This window comes from Poecilia formosa, unplaced genomic scaffold, assembly GCF_000485575.1.
Source record: "Poecilia formosa unplaced genomic scaffold, Poecilia_formosa-5.1.2 Scaffold119, whole genome shotgun sequence".
Lineage (NCBI taxonomy): Eukaryota > Metazoa > Chordata > Actinopteri > Cyprinodontiformes > Poeciliidae > Poecilia > Poecilia formosa.
Window position 1 is genome coordinate 600,477 of NW_006800058.1, and position 19,461 is coordinate 619,937.

A 19,461-nucleotide genomic window follows, 5' to 3' on the forward strand; every position below is an offset into this window, starting at 1 on the left:
AGATTACAGATTTCCATCAGCACCAGCTGCATTTTCAACAGGCAGCTCATTTAAGTCAAGCTGTTTACTTTCTGTATGATTTCTCTGTTAAGCAGCTATGATAATGAAGCTGTTATCCACCATGTGCACAATAATGACAAATTGCTTCATACATTTATCTACCATTGCATGACTTAAGGTGGAAGCTTTAGGTACACTTCACTGAGTGACTGTGGAGTCACCCTTAGTGCAGAAACTCCTGGCAAAATAATTACAAAGAACACAAAGGACTACACAGTTCAGTAGAAGGAGTGTGTCAGAAAACACCATGGGAGCTCTGTGAAGACACCTATAAGGAATGAAACTTCATTTTAATTCCTGCAGGAACGCATGCTGTGAATGAACGAGTTCAATGATCAGAAAGGTATGGGAAAAGTTGAAATGAAGAAATGGTGGCATCAGAATAAGTTTCTGTGGCTGCAATGAAATAATCTCTCACCTTACATATCAGAATTTAACACATTAGATATCATATATTCCATATATATTTGTAAGCAGGTATAAGAAAAACTTTCAATGTTAGCCACTGCAGTAGCTAACTGTAACTCTGTGTGTTAATGCACATTAAGGCACATTTGTTGTTTAAACTATTAAAATAGGCAATAAGCATTTTTAGAGGAAATCTCAAGTATTCATGAATTTTGGCTCTTCATGGGCGCCTATAGTCCTTAACCCTTCCGAATACTAGGGGTCCTCTTTATATATTTTTTAAAAAGATACATAATTGTTCTATGCCTCCCTAAAGGTACATGGGTAAAAAAAATTAAATAAAAATGTTGGCTTCTCATACACACTGGATACTCTTGGTAACCAACCAAGCAACAGCTCAGGCTACTAAAGAGACTGGAAGCAGTAGAAGAAATATCTAACTTCCTGAAAACATTAAATATAAATTATAATGGAATCCAAAAACTCAAGGAAGAGTTATAGCTCTCTTCAAATTTCACAATATTTTCTCGTGCACTCCAGAAAATATCTGGTGCGCACAAGTTTCTTGTTTTTACCTGCGTCCCCACAGGGAACTGAGTACTTTTCAGTTACCTGAGGTTTATTTTGGATTTTTAATGACTAAGAGACAAATACCCTGCTGGTTCTGGAATATGCACACACACACACACACACACACGCGCGCGCAAACACAAAGAAAAAAAAACCTGTCAACAAAAAAATGTCTGTTGAAACAAATCTAAAACAACCTAGAAACATCAATAAAAAATAACTAAATAACTAAATTTTAAAAACTAACTGAATCATCTCCAATTTTAACTTTTATAGCCCAGCGCTAACGAATAGAAGAAGAGGAAAATGAAGTGTTGTGTGGATGTGTTGTGACAGAAGGCTCACCTTTTGTTCTGCTCATAGTCCAGAGGCTGAGCGATGAAGATGGTTCCCACCTCTGGCTCCACGTCAAACACGCCTCCTGTGTTTCCTGACGTGATCTGGTAACGCAGCTTCGCATTCCCACCTGCACCAGAAAAAAAAAAAAAGAAGAGCATGCTATAATGCTATATAATACTCACAGGGTTTCTTCAAGTTTCACCTTGAGTGAAACACTTAACACTTTTTCAGATCATTATGAATGAAATTTAAAACCTATACATCCACACAAATAAATGAACTTTGTCCAGCCAACTGGTGATAAATATAGACTTACCCACGATAAGACACGAAAAAGCTAGCTAGCTAGCAGGCTAGCATCGGTATGTTAGCAGTACCCTCAACAGCCTTGAGTTGCAGAACACAATGCTTAATTTTAAACACATACATTTCAGCCCTTTTAAGGATGTGGGCACTCTGTACCTATAGTGTCATAATTTCAAAAGAAAAGAAAAAAGAAAGCCATAAAAAATACCTGCTTTCTGCATAAAATAAAATAAAATAATAAATAAATAATAATAATAATAATAATAATAATAAAGAAAAAATGCCTGTCTAAGATCCCGAGAATTCACAATACAATCTCTTCATGGTTGTACCTGAAATAAGCATCTTTGGTCATCTATTAGTGGCTGATCAATGAAATGCTCTCCTAAATGAAACCCCTGGTAAAGCCATGGCCTGCATCTCAATCCTCCACCCTGGATGTTAATGTGAAAGGGAAAGATGAGGCCTCTAAAGGCTAGATGAGATTCAGCGCTTATTAAGGAGATGAAAGTCAAGGAAGGAGGGAGCAGAATGCTCTAATCCAGATCGTTTTGTACTGTCTGTCTGTTTTCATTCTAAATGAGACATTAGGGAATACATAGGATTGCATTCCATTGATTCATCCTCATTGTCTTTTTTTTTTTGCACTTGTATAAATCCCTTAAGCACTTAGAAAATACTGAAATCCAAAAGGAGGAGGAAAAGAAGCAGAACTGTACAGGGAATAATACAGCAGTTAAAATAAACAAACAACTCCAGAGAAAATTAATGTTTTTTCCCCCCAAATGTACCAATTTTGAAGTTACATCTCCTCTCTGGGTGAGGGGCTTTACTGACCCCAGAGTGCCAATAAAGATGAAGTCTGGTGCTGCATTCATGCCTTTCTGGTTACATTCTGTAGATCATGTTGCACTTATGCAATATGAATTTTACTGTAAGTTATAGTGATGTATTTATAATGGAAATGTATTACGTTGGGCTCCTCGTCCAACCCAGTATGTTCCCCATCCTCCTAATGCCAATTATATTGAATGAATCACAACACAACTCAACCAAGAGCGTGCACTTTGACTTTTTTTTTTACTTTAAGAGAACTCAGATCAACCTGTTATTAATCATTGACTCCTAGGCCAGTGTTTCTGCTCTGTCCTCTCAGATCCTCAGTCGGTCGTGGCAGATGGCCGGTCACGCTGAGTCAGGTTCTGCAGGAGGTTTCTTCTTGTTAACAGTCCATTTTTCCTGTTTACTGTCATCACATGCATGCACAGTGTGAGGAACTGCTACAAAAGTGAGGATTTCATGTGATCAAATGTCTGTTACCACACGTTTGCACAGGAGGAGGGAAGGATTTCTGCAAGATCAGTGACTCTATGTAACCTGCTGGATCAAGATGTAATGCATGTAACTTAAGGTTTTCACATGATTAGATTGGACTGACTAGATGTTTCTGCATATAAACTGAATGTTTATCTTGTAAAGTGCCATGAGACATTCAATCAGTGCTATGTAAAGAAACTGACCTAAAACTGAACTCAATTAGATAAAGGTTAAGCGCACATGCCTTGATGCAAATAATTGTGTCAAGGCAATTATAAAGTTAGAATTTTGTCTTGGAATAAAAATACTATTTCTACAATCAAAACTCCTTTCATGTGTTCTGTTGCTTAAAAAGAATGTGTTAGCCAGGTCAGAACTCAAAGAAATTTGAAAAGGTCTGACTGGTTCATCTCTGAATAAATTATTTAGAAAAGTCTGGGATTAAGATCAATTTATGGATAAGATGCACATACAGCATAAGAAACCTATTGCAAGCAAATCTTAAATAAATAAAAGTTGAAAAAATAAAGACAAAGGATGGCAGTGTCATGCCCCTTCAAGGTCTTTTGCCTCGGGCTGCAAGTCCTCCTCTTCACCAGTCTGCCTACAACATCGTCTCATTTGTCCTAACAACCAAAGTACTGAGTACACTGGATTTGGACTTCTTTGCTGCTTATGGAAACATGAATTCTGCTTTCTACCAAAAAATCTAGAGGGAGAATGTTCGGCTGTCATTTGCTGACCGTAGACTCAAGCACACTTTGTTTATAGCTGGAATATGATCTGAAGGAAGCAAACCAGCAAGTCTGCTGCTGTGTAGAAAACTAAATGACAATTTAAAGTATCCAAGGTAAACACTGCAAATGAACAGAACTGAGATGATGTGGTCTGGTCTTAATTAGGCTATCCGTGTTGTAAAGTCCTTCTATGTGGACGAATTAAAATAATTTTACCAAGAAGACAGGCCATAACTTCCTCCTTGTGATGTAAAAGACTGGCTGCTTTTCACCAGTATTGGTTAAGTTGTTGATTTGGGGAGTTTTTTTCTCTTTACAAGTGAAATCATAAATTGAAGAGTTCTTTTTGTATTTACTCAGGTTAAAATGTGCTATTCTGAAACATTTTAATGTGACAGAACATCAATAACAGAAAATCTAAAAGGAGGCAGACTTTTTGTCAATTGCATTAGTTAGCAAAAATTACTAACTTAGCATTTCTAGATAAGTGAAATAAAACGTATCCCAATGTTTTCATTTGGTTATGAGATGTCATATGGAGTCTTTCTTATGTGAAACATTTAAATACTAAGACGGATTATGGCCATGCTAAGAAAATAATTGAAAAGAGAGTAATGTTAAAAAAAACTGCAAGACAAAACTCATAATATTCAGAGAATAAAGTCATATGGGAATAAAGTCAAAATAATATGAGAATAAAATCATAGTATTATGAGAATAACGTCAGAATATTATGACTTTATTCTTTTATTCTTTTATTATTATGACTTCTTTCAACTGCATTCTCATACGACTACCCTCATAATTTTAATTAAGTATGGTAACTAATTTTTTTCTTAGTATGGCCCTAAAACTCCGTCAGCCAGCAGTACTATCAGCTAAAAACTATACAAGAAAAACCTAATTCAAATCCAGATAATAAAATATACACAGTTACTCCTATATCAGCCTCTTTCTCTCACTCAGGACGTAAAAGGGTTCAGTTTCTGTCAGCCTGAAAAAGGGAAGATGCTGCGACATAAAGCTGCTATATATGGAAGTTCATTTTCAGTCACATTACCTTTAAAGATAGAAAATGACACTGTGAAGCTCTGTAATAATCTTATCTACAGGATTCACATAGGAAAGGGATTATCATCCAGCAACACATTCCAAGTTTGGCACAGACCAATAGCATCGTGTTATTGCAGTACAAACCCTTAATATGGATGTAATATATATTTCAGTGTCTCTGTGGACAAGCATGACTTTATGTTCTCTAAAGGTATTTTGACTCCCTTCTATAAGGTCCGAGTCAGACAGACTGTGCTGCCTCTGGCAGATGAAAATATTGAAAACTTGTGACGAACAGCTCGGCGCACGCATCATGGAATATTCTAATTAAATGTGTTGCTGCACTTCCGATATAAAATTAAAATAAAGATTTCTCTGGTGATGCAGCCATCCAGCCCGACTGTTGGTGCACCAACACATCACCTTTGTCACTACCTACAGGCTCTGGTTATTATTAGTGAGTGCTGAAAGATATGTATTATACATGGATTTCACGACGTAGCATCGCAATTTGTTCTGCTCTTAGTCTAAAGACAGTGGCACGTTTTATGAAAAAGAAAATCTATTGGAAGATATTAATTAGAAAATGATCAAAATATTAATTTATTTACATTCAAATGATTACATTTTAAAAAAATATGTAAAAAAGAATATTAATGTTGATTTATTTCACTAAATGAATCCCAAAATTCACTTTATATAGATTGTGTAGATATAGATACATAGAGTGATAATATATTTTTTAGCATATATTTATACTAATTTGGATTCATATCACAGCTAATGAAAACCCCAGATTATTACTACTACACCAACTGCATGACACATTCAATCAACACAGTAATTTATGCCATCTTATGTTATTCTAATTTATCAAGATGCACCTGTACACTAATGTCATCCTACAAAGTCTCCAGAAGTAGAATGACTATAAGAAACACATTTTCTATTGAGGTGAAGTGAATGACATGAATTTTTATGGAAATCACATCTGGCACACTGTGATGCAGACGTTAAATTTAAAGTTAGAAGAAAAGCTTCTGAGTGTCTTTACTTTGGAGAAGAGACACTTTTTTTCTCAATTTTCCATCTAAATTCATGCAATCAAACCGAAAAGGTCAAACATTAGAAAAGCCTGGATCTCCTGCAGCTCTTTCAGTTTGTCCAACTGTATATTACATAAGAAAAAAAAAACTGATTTAATGTATAAATACGATTCTTTTTCCCTGTAGAAATTCTCTCTCAATATTATTTATTGGGGTGGCGACTAAAAACTGATCATTCAGAGACTTAAAAACAAAAACAAAAACAAAAAAATCTAAGAAAGAGATGAACAGAAGGACTGACCCAGAATTGAAGCATTGTTTATTCACTGTTATAAAAGAAACTAATATAATGGATGAAAGCTGACTACGTCTATAAAGAGGAGAGTTGCAAAGGAATTCTGGCTGGCCTTCATTCACATAAGGTAGAGAGTTTATGGATAGATTTTCAGTGATCAGCACCCAACGGAACTTTGACTGTTCCAGTCGTCACTGCAGTGCTGCTGATAAAGAGAAAAAGTTCTGCCACTTTTCCAGAAGATGTTTTCCTGTTTTCCATCCAAAAGATGCTTCAGCTCATCCGACTGCTTGCCTTGAAGCTCATGACTGCTAAGTTACATTGTTCTTGAAGTTCCCAAGACGCAGCTGCTGAGGGTTATCAGAGCGAGAAGAAACAGGCTCAGCACATGACCCCACGCTGAGCCGAGGGCGCCGTGTTAAAGAGCTGCAGTCTCTCTGAGGAAGGTGCAGTCTGCGCTGTCGAGCTGCTGTCAGCTGTGGCTTAGTCTAGAGGTTTGAGTCTAAGTTGTTACAATGAGCCCTGGATATGCATTGGAGTGTTCAATCAACACCCTGTATGTTTGAGACTCTTATTTTGAAGTAGCAAAGGAAGCAGTCTTTAAATTGCCTGCTTATTTTGACTTGATAAGGACCAAAAAATGTCTATGACACCATTTTGTTTAAGCAGCATACAGTGACAGACAGAAGATGCTTCATAGCTTTCTATTGATGCTAAGCTAAAGGACTTTGTGTTTCTTTCCAAAGAGTCGGGACTGCATTTAATCTTCTCGAGTAAAATATCTAACATTTAAATTGATTAAACTTGAACTAGCTAATTGTACACTGGGATGCTTTAACACATGGTTTGGTATTTATGGAGCCTTTATTGTACTGTATTTATAACAAATAAAAAAATACATAATTCTCCACCAGAATAAGCCATACCAGGCATAAACAATGACAGAAAAAAATAATAACAAAATTCAGAATTATGAAAGAAGTTTGTCAGTGGAGCTGGTTTCATCCCAGTCCTGTCACTCTTGGTCTGACACACTTCCTTAGATAAGCTGTCGTATATTGTCCACAAACAATCGTTGTTGTTAGTTGTGCTTTTTTTGTTGTTTTATTAGATTGTATTGTATTTGTGAGCTTGTCAATTAAACATTGCTGAACAAACTATAACCGATCCAGAGTTGGCTCCATCCATGACTTCTGTACGCAACACGCTGCTGTGTGACGGCAACGTTCTCCTTCTGCGCAAGCAGCTCACTTTGGAGTCGTATCCAGCTCACTCAGAAGTCTGCATGATACTGCATTGTTCCGTAGAATGATCATGCAAAGTAAATAAATAAATATATTGGAATTTAGCATCAAGACCTTCTGTGTGAGCGCAGCCAGTCTTTCCTCCATGTGTTCTCCATGCTCTTCTTGGGCGCTGGGAGAGTAGTTTTAAGTCATTAGATGTAGTGCCAGTGAAAGGTTTTCATCACAATTACGGGTTACTTTGCTTGTCATTTGCTGTGCTGAATGGTTGAAAGAACCAAAAGTGTTCAGGAATCCTTTAAAGAAGAAAACCGCCTCGTAGGCCGTTACCAGACTGAGATCCAGACGTGACAAGTTGAAGATATGAGAGAAAAAGAAGCTGATATAAGACTCCAGGGACGTCCGTCAGCTGCACCCGGCTTTTAAAGAAACCTTAGCTGTGAGATATAATTGACTTTAGTGATGGAGAATATTTTCAAGCCCAAAAAAAATCATTAGAGAACACATTTCCAATCCTTCAGAGTTTCTTCATGCAGCTTACATTCAAATGTTATATTAAATTGCTTCTTTCACGGTGGCTGATTCAACCTCACATATTATTGTGATTTTCTTAGCTCTATAGCATGTTTTATAGTGCTCCCTTCCAAGTAAGCGGGCGTCAGACAAAAGCAGCAGAGTTAAAAGAGGATTTTTCTCTTCCTAAAGTGAGGGAAAAGCGAAGCAGTCTGGCAGTGTGGCTTGTGTAAATGTGTTTGATTATGCATTTCTAGCACTGGCCCCACATTCACGCCTACATATTCTATTCTGCCTCTATATCACCGGATGTCAAAGCAAGCGCACACACACACACGCACACACACACACACACACGCACACACACGTTCACATGTAGAGTCCTTTTTTTTTTTTCATTCCACCTACCTTCGTCCCCATCATTGGCACTAACTGTGAGAATAGCAAAGCCCACGTCAGCGTCCTCATCCACATCAACTTCATAAGACGCCTGTGCAAACACGGGCTTGTTATCGTTCACGTCGCTGATGAAAACGCGAACATATGCTGTGTCTGAAAATTTTAAAAACATACAGAGAGAGAGAGAGAGAAGGAGGAGAAAGGCAATTAAAACCAGAGGTTGCTCCTATTCTGTCAACGTTAACATGAACATCTGTTTTTTTTGTTTTTGTTTTTTTCCCTCTTGGTGCAGCGTTTTAGTCGCTTCGATGGAGAGTATCAAGAAACCCGAACACATACAAGAAAACTGGCAATACTTCTACAAACACGTAAATCCTTTCAGCTATTATGTTACACCACTTTTTTTAACAATTTTTTACAAAATGTCTGTGTTGATTTTGACAGTTTTGCTGCAAAATTCTTTTCTTTTCTTTTTTTTTTACATCAACATCCAACCTAAGGCGAAGTGAGCTTCACAGGGAACCTGATCAGACGGATCAGGGCGACGCTCTGCGCCAACCAAGACACCACGTATGCTTCCTTTGATATCTGTATCAAGAAGTGCAAAAATTGCAAGGCAGTTTTGAGACTTAGATTAATTATTTACCGCAGGGCGGTGGAGTTGGTACACAGTTCATGGTAAAAAAAAGCAATAAATGGATGTAGCCTTAGAGCTGCACACACCGCCAGAGCTCTGCACATGTTCAGAGAGGTGGGCAGCAAAGGAAGATGAATGCAGGAAGTGACCGAGTGGATTTCAAAGCCATAGCTCCTCTGTGTTTTCACACACAGCACCCAACTCCATCCTACAGACTCGCTCTTTGGCAGAACTTCCTGCCAGCAGAAACCGTCTTATCAGGGTTGTTTCTGTGAAAACATGACAACTCACTGTTGTCTCTTGTCTATGTTTGTGCACTTAGATCTGCAAAGCAAACACAAAGTATTCAAGTGCCTTCCTTTCCTGCATTTGTTCTTTTTTTTCCCCAGACTCACACACCCAAAAAAAAAATCCAAACAAATGAGGTTTGAATACGAAACCTAAAGCGAGAGACAGGCCAAGATCAGTTCAGGGATTTTGAAAGGAAATGTCAGAATTTTTCCCCAGCATTCTGGGACTACAGTTTGATTAAGTGGCATGTTTGGATGATTACAGGCAGTAGGTCATTTCCTGCTATTCAAGACGAAGAAAGATTAATTTCATTAAATAATCTGTCATTATATTTCCTTTCTTATATTGTATATGTATTCTGAAATAAAGAAAACCCTATGGTGCGCAGAACTAAATGGGGGGAAATGATGGGATTTCTGTGAAACCATAGCTGCATTTCCTTTTTAAATATTCGCAAAACTATTGATATTCTCCTTATCTTTAAAAAAAAAAAAAGACTCACTTTTGCAACAGTAGTGTTTCCATTAAATAAAAAATGCAATTAAAATCACCCATGAATGCGTGTTTTCATGCAATAAGACATTTAAAATCATGGCGGCAACAGATGTAAACACTTCAGCGATATATTCATAATTCAGTCATGTCACAATCAGCCATCAGCGTCTCACTCAGGCGTTGAAGCAGAAAGGCTCTTATACTTGTATATGTATATTAGTGGCATTTAGCGGAAACCGCAGTCTTTGATTTGAAGAACTTTGGACTCAACACATTTGAACAACAAACTCAACTTCTGATGAGCAGTTTGATGCTGTCAGAGCTCTGGTGGAGTCAGGCCAGTTCCTACAGCTGCTGCTGTGTACTAACTGGAGCGATGTGAAAAAAGTGTTTCCATTGCAGTTCTGTAAAATACACAAATGTCGATTATGGCTGAAAAACCATGACACCCTAACGCAAAAAACGTTTATCAAATAGTTCGTTTTTTTTTGTTTTTTTTTTAATTGCTGTCTTTCTATTAAGGACATTTATTTTCATAATTCCACTTTGCTCAATTTTATGGTTAATGAAAACAAAGCTACTGAGTTCTGTCATATCATTAACATACCGTTTTCATGTCAGTGTATTTACCTCTGAATAGTGAGTGTATTAGAATGAAAGGTGTGGACATAATGTTCTGCTGCTTCAGGACCAAGTGCATTAAATCTGACAGGACGTCTGGAAATGTCCTTTCAATACTACAAGTGATCAGATAATCACTAGTCCAATAAATCAGAAAGCAGGTCAAACCATCAGTTTCAATTACAGTTCTAACATTCTGCATCTGATCACTCTCTATAGCAACCTTAAATCAATCCAAACTACCAAAGTAAAAAGAAACAAAGCAGCAATGTTTGTGAAAACTAGGGATCCTGAGTCTCCAAACTTTTGATTAAAACTGTTGAGTCCAACATCGTCTTGGTCTCACACAGCTGTGTGGCTGTTGCATTCCCTCATCCAGCAAGCTGATCAACAGCTGTTGCAACTGGCAGTTGAGATTTGGCAGACTGGGACAGAGTTGGAGTTGACATTTGAGGTAATTTAAAACGTGTCTGACTGTTGAGAGAAGAAAGACCCAGCGAACCACCGAAGGACCTCACGCATGGTCCCCATACGTCTGTACCAGCACCCTGGAGGAGTAAGGCATGCAAATGTAGAACATAATTAGCTGCAACTGACGAAGCAGGGAAGAAGTAGTAGGAGGACGATGGTTTGTTTTTGTTTTGTCAGACAATGTGCAGCTGGCTCCACCAGAGCTCTCACAGCATCACAGTTCATAAAGCTGTGTGTCATTTCAACATGTTGAATCCATGACTATTCTGTAAAATCATCGACAATTTCCCCAAACGCAGCATACATAGCCTCTCCCAAGCAGGCAGGGCTTGTTGCTCCACTAAGATGCCCACATCTCCTCTGATTGGCTGATAGATAATGAGTACTAGCACCATGACTGAATTATGAATATATATCTAGTAACAGTTTTCATCAGTCGCTGCCATGATCTTTAACCAATTATCACATGAACAAGCTGAATGCTGAAAATGATGGACAGCTGCAGGATACAAACACTCGGCCTCATATAAATGCTCAGAAGGAAACATGTAATAAACCCACTAAGTTATGGTAAAGCCCTGGATATGATCCAATGCTGCCTGTGGCACTACCGGTCAGAATGACACCAGTTTTTCTCTATAGTGTCTATTCTAACCATGCAAGCATCTGAATCATCTACACCAATGGTCTGCAGGTACAACACTGATAAAAAAGTATTCAGTTCTTTTTCTTCATTTAGGTTTTTTTCCTACTGCTTTTGTTGATTTTACAAATCAATCATGGTTGCAATAATTTGTCTTTTTTGTTTGTTTTCTTGGCAAAAGAAATTACAAAAAAACACCTTCAATGTCAAAGTGAGAACTGATTTCTACAAAGAAGTAATTAAATGAACATATTTAACATAAAACAAGAAATTACAGAAATCTTCACCCCCTTCAAATAAAACTTTAGGTGATGCACTGTTGGCTACAATCAGAGTAAATATGTGTCTCTATATGGATTCAATCTTCCTCATTTCTTTCATACAAAACCATTGAAGCTCTGTCATGTACCATGGGCACCTGGGGACATGGCTCAAAGTTAGGCATAATTATGCTTCAAAAAATAAGCAGAAGTCAAAACAATGTGTTAATATAAATAAAAATTCAAACGTACAACCTTCATTTCTTTCGCTGTCATTCATTCCTTTTCTGGTTCATTCTACATTCAAAACAAACCAAGAACAACATCAAATTACTGCCAGTGTCTCTGTAGTTCCTGCACTTCTTAATATTTAACATCTGTTTACACTGTTACAAATGCCATGGTGAGCGAAACCTGAAGTGATATTAATAATCAATGGTGATTCATAAAAAATACAAACCTCTTTTTGAAAAGAAACTCATGCACTGCTTCTTCAAGAATGCAATACAAGAATAATTTGCTCAATCATTTCAACCTTGTATTTAACTGAGAATGATCGAGAGAAAAAAAAAGTATGAATATTCATTCTGACAGTGCTTGTAATATTACAGCTGATATGCATATAATAATTCTGCTCTACAGAAACAAAGTAGCATTTAAAAACTCCATAAAACCCTTTTTAACTTCAGTAACACACATTTCTGCCAACCAGTCCCAGCAGTCTGATTAGTATCAGACAAACATACTGAGTCTTAGATATTTGCATATCGGAGCATAAGCAATAATGTCAGACTTTATGAACTGGCTAACTACAGCCCTGCAGAATCATTAAGGTCGTGCAGCCATTTTGACTTTGGCAGCTGACTGCTCCACAGAGAGAAGTAGGAACATTATGCTGTAAAAACAGATTAAATCTTTAGATTAAATAAGGAGCTAAGTTTTTTATGTGCAGAGTTTTTTATGTGCCACGTGTTCAGAGTCTGTACTTTGAATTTATTTTGTGTTCCTTTAAAATACCTTTTTAAAATGTTTATTTTCAGTTACACACCTGGCAAAATACACAATGTTTACAGACAAAGATCATAGTCAGATGGCAGCATGTATGACAAACGTTTGCATCAATTAACGTTAACATTTATGAGTAATATTTCATCTTACTAGATTGGAATCCTTTACTGGGTACAAAGACAAACCGTCTTAATCAAGAATACTTAAATATATCAACTGGAGCTGTAAACTCTAAGGAATTTTATTTTTCACTTTCAAGATACTGTAAATTTTAAAGTATTTCATCTTTCCTTCAGGTCAGAGGATAAACAATAATTATTATTATTCCAAATGAACTCTTTCCATGAAAGTAAATTTGTTGCCAACAGCTACTTTCCAGGTCAGTCCCCTTTTCTTTTAACCTTTAGAGTTGCTAACAGAAGGCCAGCAGTACACCCTTAATAATAACAGATCTAATGGACCCGCAGTGTCTTCTTTGCCTCTGCTAGCTAGCTAATGTCTTCCTGAAGCTAGCTTCTTATCAAAGCTAGATAGCTTACACAACACTTGTGCAAGTGTTGTTAGTTTCCTTTTTACATTTCTTTTTCAAGTCACTTGTTAAGTCAAAGATGATCCGGTTAATATATCTCATACAGGTCTCGAGTGACGGCTGTTACGTCACAGAACAGTTCAGGTAGTTTTGCTATAATGCTAATTTGCAATGCAGCATGTTTCTCCTCATGGAAAGCCCTTTTTCCCCACCTGCTCTTTTTTTTAAAGTTTCTCCCCACCAACTTCTTCATATTAAATCTTAAAGTTATGATTTTGTTTATAGAAGGAACTGATTTAGAAACAACTACAATCCATGGTTAAATTTTACTTGGCTTTAAAATGTCTTCAATGCAATATTTTAACCATGATTCCACCCTGAAAGTGGAAATCACAATTTCATATCCCTTCACAGCCACCACATGTACAAAAAACCTTACTGGGCAACAAATCTAGCATCCATTTTCTTTACAGCCTTGTCCCTAGTGGGGTCAGGAGGGTTGCTGGTGCTGATCTCCAGCTAACATTCTGGGCGAGAGGCGGGGTCACCCTGGACAGGTCGCCAATCTGTTGCAGGGCAACACAGAGACACACAATCATGCACACACACACTCACACCTAGGGGCAATTTGGAGAGGCCAATTAACCTAACAGTCATGTTTTTGGACTGTGGGAGGAAGCTGGAGTACCCAGAGAGAACCCACACATGCACAGGGAGAACATGCAAACACCATGCAGAAAGACCTGGGCTGTGAATCAAACCCAGAACCTTCTTGCTGCAAGGCAACAGGTCTACCAACTGCACCACTGTGCAGCCCCAAATCTACCATCAAATATTTATTTTAATACAGACTGATAATTTGCACAGTCCCTAAAGCTGTGCAAATTAAGTTCATATTTTGACTTTTTGACCACCAAACTGTTTGTACTGAAAAGTAGAAACATGTAGAGGGAAATAAACTATTCTTTCCAAGTACATTATCTGGCAGATTTAAAATTTTTAAAATATTTGTCCTATTTTGTCACATTACACTCACAAACCTTAATGCAAAACACAAAGCAGTGTATATTTTTTAAAATGGAAAGAAAATGATATCTGATGTCACTGTCATTTTTCCCACTCTAGTAATAATCTGCAAGTGTGGCTCATATCCTGAGCCAAACTGAAATTAAAATGTTCACCTACACACGTTTGCAAAAATAGCATGAGCTCTGTTAGAAGGAGGAAAACCTCAAACATACATTTCTTGCCTTGCCATGGATTTTCAGATGGATTTAGATCTGGACATTGACTGAGTCAATGGAACACATAAATATGCTTTGATCTAAAGCATTTCAATGCCAAAACGGCTGTATATTTAAGGTGCAACTCAGAAATTCATCTCTGTTCTAGTCACAGATCTTTGCAGCTTCTAACAGGTTTTAATTCAACACAGCCTGTGCTCTTTGTGTCCTAAGTCACCTGAAAGACTTGTGGAAAACTAAAAGTAGGCTTTCTTCTTTCCAGTCTTCCTTCTAAATGTGTTGAGTGGCCTCACTAACAGTGGGGACGAGTTGCTGTGATCCTGAACAGCCGTGTCTTGGTAGGTTTCTCACAGTTTCTAATGCGGTGATGTCTGACCACTTTGGAGACCACAATCAAGGAAGGTTTTGCCTTTTGGTTTTCCAACATTCTTTTGTAACTCTTTATGCAATTCATTTATCTATTTTTGGTGAGAAATTAGATGATTTTTTTTTATCTATAGATCTTCACTGGACTTTTGATCCTCCTATTATTGATCTCTGCCACCAGGTAAAAAAATGATGATTTTCAAATAAAAAAAAACAAAACAAAACAAAACAAAGAAACCACAACTTAGTTTAACATTTGATGCATTCGTGCTGAAAACTGACAGTAAAATGCAGTCCTTACGTTAAGCCGTCCACATTCTGCTTTGATTAACGGCCTTCAAAGTCTTTGGTGTTTTTTGGAGAAGGATTATGGACTTGTGTCTGTTTTGAGGATTTTTTTTCTACCATCACCTTTTCTTATCCATCCATCTGTCTCAACAGCTGTTCTGTTTCTTCATCATCTCGCTATGCTTCTTGTCTACGTATGCATTTCATCTGGCAGCAAATGAGAGAGAGAGGGATAGGGAAGAGGGGGATCGGGCTGACACGCTGAAAGAGGGAGATACCCTTTGGTTTTTGAGTGAAGAGACGGAGCAGATGTGGGAAAAATAAACATTAACACTGCCTTCGATCGCGATTTGGAGGCTTAGATGAAGTCTGTAGAGCAGCTGTCTGCTGCACTGACTTCTTTGTGTTGCTCTGTTTTTCAAAAGAAAAAGCAATCTCCAAGATCTTGTTTCCTGTTATGAAAGGATTTTGAATTTGATGTAATAACATTTTATTTGCCGTAGCTTCCACAGCATACTCATAAACAGCAAGAAGAAGCTGTTCTATTTATTCATTAAGGTGTGTATGTCAACTTAACATGAAGTTTTACACAGAAAGGCCTTTACAGTTTGGAACAGGTTTAGTGGGTATGGCAATTCATTTTACCTTCCTACGATTCATTTTGTCTGTGCTTTTATTAGTGGATAATGCTTGACCACTGTAGAAATATCCTTAGCGTAGTATTCATACCTTAAAAATATGCCAAAAAAGACAAGACATTGAACATCTGAGTATTGAAATATATGGAACTGTGATCTGAAAATGATTAGGAACCATGCTTGCATCCTGGATTTTTACAAATAAAGTCTGCTTTTGAGTAAAGGTCACTGGATGGATGTGGTGCTATTTAATATAAAAGTAAGGTGGAGGCTTTAAAATATCAGTACTGTGTGTTGTACATAACGTGTTCTCTTGTATTAAGATTTTAATATTATTGCCTCAAATAAATAAAAATCCAACTGAAATAACTGGTCAAATTTTTTATCATTCCTGAAATCAGTTCTTGCTAAACCTTACTGAATAAAAAAAGCATGTGCCAATTTAGATGAGTGTGGACATTCAGTTTTGGTGTCACTGTCTTCAACTGTAGGAAAACAGACAATGTATTAACGGTGTCAATCGGCTGCCTTAGCACAAGATTAAAACTACGTCCCTCCATACGAGTCACTAATCATAACCTGGACCAGATATAGGCAGAGAGAAGCTGTTTAATGAATGTGACCTCGTGGGGGTTTAACATGTTAGAGGAGAGGTTGTAACCTCTCAGTGAAGTGAGTTAGAGGGAGGGCTGTAGCACCTTCAACAACATCCCAGGCCACACAGTGGACACCGCTGGTTTACAGTTTACATCTGTTGTTTTTTTTGTTTTAGGATTTCAAACTTTTATTGGACAGTTAATTGAATAGAAATATCCTGCTTTGTCACAGTGGGACTTAAGTGATTATAATATTCCTATTTTCTTTTTCACTAAACATCTGAAAGTGGAGCTTAAGTGAGTCCAGAGAAACTAACGTCTTCCTTCTGTAATAGCATTCATCTAGAGGTAGAATCATCTTGGCTAGCTGCGGCTCCCACCCCTAACAGATCCCCTGGCACAGTGAAAAACATTGAGTACCCAGAAGAAATATGACTATTTTACAGTCAGAATATTTTCAAAAAAACAAATCTGATATTTTGTTCTCCATGTCATTTTGTTCCTGCAATAGCAGTTTTCATATTCTCACTGTAATTTTCCATTGTCAATCATTATGACCATATCTGTGAGCGAGCCGCAGACAGAAGAACATGTACAACCAGTCCTGTGCACAACTATCTGCTCTGCCAGACACATGGCAATCACACGAGGATAAGATCCCACTAAACCTGTACTTCTGACAGAGAGGAGGGAACGCTGCAGGTGTGTTTTTGATGAGGGAATATCATTATAACCTGATGCAGCGCTCAAAAGAGTCAATTTTACATAATACTGCTCCTACAAAGACGAGCTGGAAAGTGTCGCTCTAAGTTACCAGAGTTGGGTTGTCCATGCTTTCCTGGTCGCGAAGACTCCCAGCCATCCACAGACTGAACCTCCAAAAGGTATGAGCTTTTGGTCTCTCTATCAAACACAGCCTGAGAGTAGATGAAGCCCAGCTCCGAGTCGATGCGGAAATACTTGTGATCCCCACTGCGGTCCTCCAGCAACGAGTAGGAAATCTGAGAAGAAAGGTGGAAAACAAACCTTGGGTCTAAAAAAACAACATGCATTTCTATGTATTTACTGTCAAAGATTGTACACGAAAGTGATCAGTTAATGTGTGATTTTTTTTTTTTACCTTGCCATTAAGGCCCAGGTCCAGATCATTGGCTGATACCTGGAAAATCAAAGTTCCTGATTCTGCTCCTTCAGTGACTGAAGCCTCGTAGATGGAGGAAGTGAAGAATGGAACGTTGTCATTAACATCTGAAGATGGAAAAAGACAATTTTCCCTTCAAGTCAGAAGCACTTGATAGAAAATGCTTCTAGATCAAACCTCTTCCCTATAAGGACTGACACTAAGCCACAGATACACTAAATGTTTTTTTTGTTTTGTTTTGTTAAATCAGTACACAAAAACTAGAGAAATGCTATTAACTAAAGTTTTACAGTTTGTCTCTAATAAACCTTGTTTCTTAGTTACATAATTCCAGAATATGAAGTGCCTATTAGCAGCTTTTGTCTTTAACTGATAGAAGTCAGAGCATCACGTAAAACCTCTGTACTGAAGACCAATAAGAGATGCAAAACAAGAGAAAAGATTTTCAGAAAAGTAAAAGTCCAATTTAAACAAAGCAGATTAATGTCCAAAAGCATTACAGATTGTACTCAAAACCTGCCACACATTAAATCTGCTGCTGCCTCATGAGCCTCTTTTCCTCCCATGTCTTCTGAGCAAACGTCTTAATCTATGAATAAAAAATTGGGTCTTAAATCCATTACAGACCTCCTTCTCCTCCTCAGAATAACTGCCTCTGGAGAAGTCAAAGAGCTTTCTTATTAAGACAGATATGGACAATGGGGAGGGCTAAAAGAGAAATGGAAGTTAGAAGAGGGACAGTAGGGGAAGAGAGGGTCTGTGAGAATTAATTATTTCTCACTGGATTAAGCACAAATGTGACTGAACAGCGAGTGTGTGTGTGATTGTGTGTGAGTGCAAGCTTTATAGGAACTGGATGCAGTGGCACCTGGAGGAGAAAGGTCAGGATTTCAAAACTTCACATCAACAAAGTTAATTCAGACTTAAAAGACATAACCAAACAATAAAGATAGGCATAAATGGTACAGTGAACAGGGTGTCAGTATTTACATGGGCAACAGAGACTGTGCATTGTGATCAAACGTGTTCTGAAAGGGTTCTGAAGTGAAGTTCTGGTCCGTTGTTCTACTTTTTGAGCTGCAACTCGTCTGTCATTTTGAGTTCCACCAAGAATGGAGTCTGTGCTTTCCAATATTAATAAAGACATGGCTAAGCTCCACACATCACTTTGGGGGACTTGTTTACTTCCCCAACCAGCTCACAGTAGCTGAGTTTCCATGACAAACTTTGTCAATATTCACTGATGTCAGAAAAGGAACACAATTTCACAATTGTGGTGTTTCCATTAAATAAAAAACTGAAGAAAGATCACAGGTGAATAAATTTGTTCACATGAACAAAACCATTAAAAAATAAAACTGTCCTCCCAAATTCTGTTGTCTCAGTAGTTTGCACCAGTGGCAACAACCATTTGGTAATCATGTGCAAAAAAAGTGTCTCCATCAAATTTTTGCAAAATAAACCAATTTCAATACACTTCATCTCAGCGTAAAAACATTTTATCGCAAAAACAAGTTTTTTATATAGTTGGGATTTTTACGTTAAGCCAATTTATTTTCAAAATGATATGGTAAATGGAACTTCAGCTGCTGATTATTAGAATAATATGTTACATTCTGGAAGAAACACAATGAACAGGAATGTTTCGTAAATACTTACCTGTGACATTCACATAGACCGTGGTGAAGGCAGCTAATGGTACAGCTGCCACATTCTGAGCGCGAACCCGCAGAATAAAGTTCCTGGTGGTCTCATAGTCCAGGGGCTCTGCCACCAGGATGGAGGCTGAGCCGTCTTCTCGATTGGGAGTCAGGTAGAAGCGAACCGGCATGTTGGTCTCTGGGACCATTCCATCCTCCAAGTTGTACGTTACCCTCGGATCACCAAGAGGGGATGTGGCTTTGATGGTCTTTATGGACCAGAAACAAGAAAAGAGGACAAAAGCA

General features: G+C 37.7%; 1 protein-coding gene across 1 annotated transcript in view; it reads right to left on the bottom strand.

The window, feature by feature from the left end:
- Positions 1–19,461, bottom strand: part of LOC103143989 (neural-cadherin) — a 307,861-nt gene that overhangs the window by 135,199 nt on the left and 153,201 nt on the right. The window contains exons 14-18 of the mRNA XM_016675675.1: positions 19,175–19,424; positions 17,495–17,622; positions 17,189–17,375; positions 8,297–8,440; positions 1,384–1,504 (exon numbers count right to left, since the gene is read on the bottom strand). Coding sequence (XP_016531161.1) covers positions 1,384–1,504; positions 8,297–8,440; positions 17,189–17,375; positions 17,495–17,622; positions 19,175–19,424 — 830 coding nt within the window. The remainder of the gene's footprint in view (positions 1–1,383; positions 1,505–8,296; positions 8,441–17,188; positions 17,376–17,494; positions 17,623–19,174; positions 19,425–19,461) is intronic.